Source organism: Drosophila tropicalis, unplaced genomic scaffold, assembly GCF_018151085.1.
Source record: "Drosophila tropicalis isolate 14030-0801.00 unplaced genomic scaffold, ASM1815108v1 contig_748, whole genome shotgun sequence".
NCBI classification, from domain to species: Eukaryota; Metazoa; Arthropoda; class Insecta; order Diptera; family Drosophilidae; genus Drosophila; species Drosophila tropicalis.
The window spans coordinates 233612-240000 of record NW_027173234.1 but is presented as its reverse complement, the minus strand read 5'-3'; the positions used below and the strand labels follow the sequence as shown (position 1 = coordinate 240000).

Genomic DNA, 6389 nt, shown 5'->3' with positions numbered 1-6389 from the left:
ATACATATACATATACATATACATATACATATACATATACATATACATATACATATACATATACATATGCATATACATATACATATACATATACATATACATATACATATACATATACATATACATATACATATACATATACATATACATATACATATACATATACATATACATATACATATACATATACATATACATATACATATACATATACATATACATATACATATACATATACATATACATATACATATACATATACATATACATATACATATACATATACATATACATATACATATACATATACATATACATATACATATACATATACATATACATATACATATACATATACATATACATATACATATACATATACATATACATATACATATACATATACATATACATATACATATACATATACATATACATATACATATACATATACATATACATATACATATACATATACATATACATATACATATACATATACATATACATATACATATACATATACATATACATATACATATACATATACATATACATATACATATACATATACATATACATATACATATACATATACATATACATATACATACACATACACATACACATACACATACACATACACACATACACATACACATACACATACACATACACATACACATACACATACACATACACATACACATACACATACACATACACATACACATACACACATACATACACATACACATACACATACACATACACATACACATACACATACACATACACATACACATACACATACACATACACATACACATACACATACACATACACATACACATACACATACACATATACATCACACACAATATGGATTTCGGAAGGCGCGTTCTACCACTGATGCAATAAATAAAGTCGCAAATATTGCCTCGAACGCTATAGATGGCGTCCGGTGGAAGGGAGGTAACAAGGAATATTGCCTAATGGTAACCCTGGACATCAAAAATACATTTAACTCCGCAGACTGGGGATGCATTCTAGATTCCATAAGCCACTTCAGAGTCCCTGCATACCTTCAAGCCATTATTTGGAGCTATTTCGCGGATAGGCAATTGCGATATGCCACCTCAACAGGACCAGAAGTACGCAGTGTGTCCGCAGGAGTCTCCCAGGGGTCAGTCTTGGGCCCTCTGTTATGGAACACTACGTCGCACTAGTGGTTGTTTCAAAAGAGCAGCATAACGTCGAAGAAGCTGCAAACACGGCATTGACCCGAATTACAGAGTGGTTGAGCTCAGTAAGCTTGACTTTGGCTGCCCACAAGACCGCGGCGGTGCATATTTCCAGCAGGAAAAAGGTCGAAATTGCGAAAATTCAGGTAGAAGGTACTACCATCGAATCAAAAAGAGACATACGATACCTTGGCGTATGGATAGATACACGGCTATCATTCCGAGAGCACCTCACACACCTCCAGCTTAAGGCTTCAGAATCGATACGGGCTCTCTCTCGCATCATGTTAAACACGAGAGGACCAAAACCGGAGAGACGCATGTTATTGATGAGCGTGACCAGATCAATTATATTGTACGCAGCACCAATATGGGCGCACGTCATGACCGTTGCGAGCTATAGCATCGATCTAATGCCTGATGCCTAGTTGATTTAATGCCTGATCAACATATCGCCTCTTCGCTTTACGAGTATGCAGCGCATTCCGCACAGTCTCGGATGATGCGGCATTAGTAATAGCAGGAATGGCGCCAATTGATCTGCTTGTGAAGGAACAGGCAACCGTCGCAAATGGAGTGGCTAGAGGAATAACTAAAAATGACGCTCGGGTGGCGGCCAAAAACAAAACCCAAACACTTTGGCAATCTCGCTGGGACCAATCTGAGAAGGGAAGATGGACGCATCGCCTTATTCCCGACATTAGTCGATGGACAGCAAGAAAGCATGGAGAGGTCAACTTCTACTTGACACAAGCCCTTAGTGGACATGGTTGTTTTCGACAATATTTACACAGGTTGGCCACGAAGCGGAGCCAACATGCCCATGCGGAGAAGGATTCACTGAGGATGCAGAGCATGTGCTGTTCACCTGTAGCCTCTTTGCCAGAGAACGGCAAAATTTAACAACAAATATCGGCAATTCATTATGCGTGGGAAACTTCGCAGATCAAATGTTGGCAAGTCCAAGCAATTGGAACGCCATCAACGCTTTTGTAGGCATAGTTATGCGCAGCCTGCGTGTAGCTGAACGCCAAAGATCGGGCGCACTCTAAACTCTGCCAAAACCTTAGCGAAGCACTGCCTCTACGCCGTTCCACAAAGGACAGCAGATTTAAAGTCTATCCCAATTATATGTTTCTTTTGTTCGTTCTTTTTGTTAATGTTTGTTAAACAATGCACATACTCATACACATACACATACACACACACATACACATACACATTCATGGACAGGAAGATACACTCTACAGGGATACACGTCGCTGGTCGTCGCTCTCTGTTTCTGGTCGCGTTTTAAACCCGTCTTTTATCCTACAAAAGAATTGTTCAGTGGTATTTCCATTAAACGCGAATCGCTACTCACGGTGCTACAGTTACCCATCCCTCCTGGTATCTGTGATCTGGAATCTTCTGCTGTTTTCGGTCGGCCCTGCCAAGCCGCTCTTGGATCCCCATCACCACCGAGCAGAGCTTTTGCACCGCAACAACCCGAGCTTTTAAGCTCCCCTCTTCCCCTAAACCAAGCTCCAGCAGTTTATAGCAGACTTTTCGGCCTCGCGGCGAACAACTGATCGCAAGCGGTGCCGGTAAGCCAGCGGCCACCTCGATCCCAGGCTGTGCCGTCAGCCACTTGAAATAATTTAAATATATTTATATTTATATTTTATATATATATATATATGTAGTAAGGCTGAGTCCACTGGACCAGAATAAAATATACTCTTCACACCACTTTACTTTTATGTATGTATCTTAGCTTATCATTTTTATTTAATTATTAACAAAAGAAAAAGACCCCATCTTATTGAACACTTTTAATTTAACGAGACCAACACAACCTCTTCGTCCAGCAACTCAAGCTCTTCTCCCTTTCCGATTTACTATCTATCGATATCTATCCAACTAATATCGTTATCGATATTATCGAGCAGAGCAGCCGTTGCCCCAAAGTGCAACACGGCAGAAGCTGATGTCAGTGCCAGTAGCAGCGTAAGAGCAGATGGATCTACTGTGGCACTGCAGAGCGGCTTAGTAGCAGCGTCACCGGCGGCTACGACAACTCTGTCGGGCATACGAGTTCTTTGCATGCCCCAGCAAAGCGCGTCAGAAAGGAAGCAGGTTCCCCAGGCGAAAATTTTCCAAAAAGAGTCAAGTCAGGGCAACAGCGTGGCGTCACGATTGATGATGAAATCGAGGAAATGGGATCTCTGTTGCAGCACATAATTGAAACCACCAGCCCTTTGAGCGAGGCAAAGAAAAATGCCGATGAGGAGAAACAAGTGGAAGATGCCTCCAAGGGCGAGGTAAAGCGGCAATGTCATATAAATGACAAACTAAGGCGTCAGTTCATTAGGCTAAAGGTGTTGCACGAAACAATCAGCGTCTTTGTTGCAAAACACACAAACTGTGTAGAAGCAGCACCGACAGTAGAGGTATCGGAAAAGGTGCCAGAGGTCCACAAAGCGGCAAAACCAAAGGTAGCAAGCCCAGCAGTGGGAGCAGAACCGGTGCATCAGCAGAAGCACCAGCAGCGGCACAGTACTGACTGGCAAATAGTGGCACCTAAACCGGCAAAGCGAGCAGTTCCGAAAAAGCGTCCTGCCGCTATTCTGGTACAAAGCAAGGGCGGCATGTCATACAGCGATATGTTGAAGCTGGAGACCAGAAGCCAGGATGCAAAGTTGCAGGCTGTTGGCAAAAGTGTACAAAAGGTGAGGCGTACTGCAAAAGGTGATCTCTTGCTAGAGCTAAACCAAGTCGGCGGTGAAAACGTCAGCAAGAGACAGCAGGACATCGACTCGGCACTTGAAGGCCAAGTCGAGGCTGAATCGTTGGCAAATCTTGTCAGATTGGACGTGCTGGAAATGAATAAAGAGGCCACCAAAGCAGAAATATGCCAAGCAGTATCGATGCAGCTAAGTCTAAAAGTGACAGAAGATAATATAAAAAGCTTGCGTCCTTCCTATGGCGGATCCCGAAAGGCAATTCTATGCCTTCCAGCAAACATGGCAGAACCAATTTTGAAAGCGGGGCAGCTTAAGATCGGCTACTCAGTATGCAGAGTTAGGCTCAACCAGGACGCAATCAGATGCTACAGATGCCTGGCATTTGGGCACGTAGCGGCTCGATGTCAAGACCCGATTGATAGGACGAATTGGTGTTTAAAATGTGGCAGCAAGGACCACAAAGTAAGAGACTGCACAAATAATACCAACTGTTGCCTATGCGCAGCCAGAGGTGTCACCGAGCGGGCACATATAGCTGGCAGCCTTAGGTGTCCATCCGCAAATGCAAGCGGGCAAGAGAAGCCGGCCGCTATGTTTAATTTCATCAAATTAAATCACTGCGAAGCGGCTCACGAGCTGCTGAAGCAGCGGGTACGCGAAACGAGGACTGACGTGGCAATCATAAGCGAGCCTTTTCGTAGGATGTCTGCTGAGAACTGGATATGCAGCAATTCCGGCAAGGCCGTGCTTTGGGCATGTGGCAGTCCTAATGCACAACTGCGGTCGAGGCTAGCAGGCGGGCATTTCGTCAGAGCCTTAATAAACGGCAAGTGGATCTACAGTTGCTATTTCCCGCCTAGTCTAGACTATCTGGACTTCTGCGAGTCGCTGGACGAACTAGCGGAGGACGCGAGAGCGCACAGCCCGTTCGTAATAGCTGGAGATTTCAATGCGTGGGCCCAGGAATGGGGCAGCAGCATAACAAATGATCGTGGGCGCGCCGTTTTAGAGTCGCTAGCCTCATTAGACGTCGCACTTTTAAACTGCGGCTCTCGCAATACGTTTAACAGCGCAGGCAGAGGATCAATAATCGACCTTACCTTCGTCAGTAACAGCTTGGCGAGATTTGCTGCATGGCGGTGGGATGACAACTACACCGCCAGCGACCATGAGGCCATCATTTTTTCCCGACCCGAGGACAGGCAGCCCGACCACAACAGACGCGTACCCAGGCAGTGGAATTACCATACAAAGCTGACACGCTTAACACTCAGGCATTTTCAGCTGCAATTTACGATGCGACGCTGGCTGCGGGATCTGCTCAAGGCATGGCAGACCAGCTATGTGGCATGCTGGCATTATCCAGCGAGAAAATCCCTGAAGAAGGCCATCCTTGCAGCCAAAAAGAGGTTTTCCTCAAACTGTGTGACTCAGCTGAACACGACCCCTGGGGTAAGGCCTATAAACTAGTAGTGAAGCGAATCCATGCAAACCGGCAATCCGCGCCAACAGATGCCGCAGACCTCAAAAAAATAATCGACGATCTCTTTCCAAGCCTATCGAACTATTTTAGCGCATCGCCTATCGCACCTGCAAGGCTTTCTACCATCGATGCAGTCTCCACAGAAGAAATCCTAGTCGCAGCCAAATCGCTTAAGCCCGGCAAGGCCCCAGACTTATTCCCGAATCGCGCCGTCAAACTGGCTATGACGCTACGCCCAGAAGGATTTGTTGAAACTTTCAATAAATGCTTATTGGAGGGAGTTTTTCCATCGCAGTGGAAGATTCAAAAACTGGTTTTGCTGCCAAAGCCGGGGCAGCCACCTGACGTAGCATCCTCCTACAGACCGATATGCCTAATAGACACAATCTATGGAAGGACTAATCAACAGGTTAAACGATCTGATCAGCAGGAGCAATGGCCTCTCGGAAAACCAATTCGGCTTTCGGAAGGCAAGGTCGACGATAGATGCAATCAGCAAAGTAGTAAATATTGCTGCAAATGCAATCGAGGGCTCCCGGTGGAAGGGCGGCCCTAAAAAATACTACTCTTAAGTCTACCCCAACTTGTTATACCCTCTTGACTATTTACGAACAACTTAGCCGCTCCTGTCAACAGCTGTCTACCATAGATAAATTTCTGAAGATCACTCCATTGTACTGTTACAGCAGTACCCTCAAAGTCTGAAAGCCATTCTAATACATCCTTTTTGTTGCTCCCATCAAACTCTGTCAACGAATGACGAATATCTTTTAATGTGAACGCCATTGTCACTTCTCTCTCAACTTCTTCAACTTCGCCTTGAATACTGGAATTAGCTTCTGAATATAAGGATTCCTCGTTCGTGTCTAAATCAAAATATGAAATTAATCTCTCTTTTAATTCAGGTTTGTTGCCTTTTACACTTAAATTCAGCTC

The 6389-nt window shown here is 44.2% G+C and overlaps 2 protein-coding genes across 2 annotated transcripts in view; both read left to right on the top strand.

The window, feature by feature from the left end:
* LOC137579645 (uncharacterized) overlaps window positions 1–2147 on the top strand; it is a 6730-nt gene extending 4583 nt beyond the window's left edge. Inside the window, exons 2-3 of the mRNA XM_068293417.1 lie at window positions 1036–1186; window positions 2039–2147. Coding sequence (XP_068149518.1) covers window positions 1036–1186; window positions 2039–2147 — 260 coding nt within the window. The remainder of the gene's footprint in view (window positions 1–1035; window positions 1187–2038) is intronic.
* Window positions 2148–3442: 1295 nt separating this feature from the next.
* LOC137579644 (uncharacterized) lies at window positions 3443–5627 on the top strand. The gene is made up of 2 exons (XM_068293416.1): window positions 3443–5422; window positions 5544–5627. Exons 1-2 carry the CDS (start codon window positions 3443–3445, stop codon window positions 5625–5627), a joined length of 2064 nt encoding a protein of 687 aa, XP_068149517.1.
* The last annotated feature ends 762 nt before the right edge of the window (window positions 5628–6389 follow it).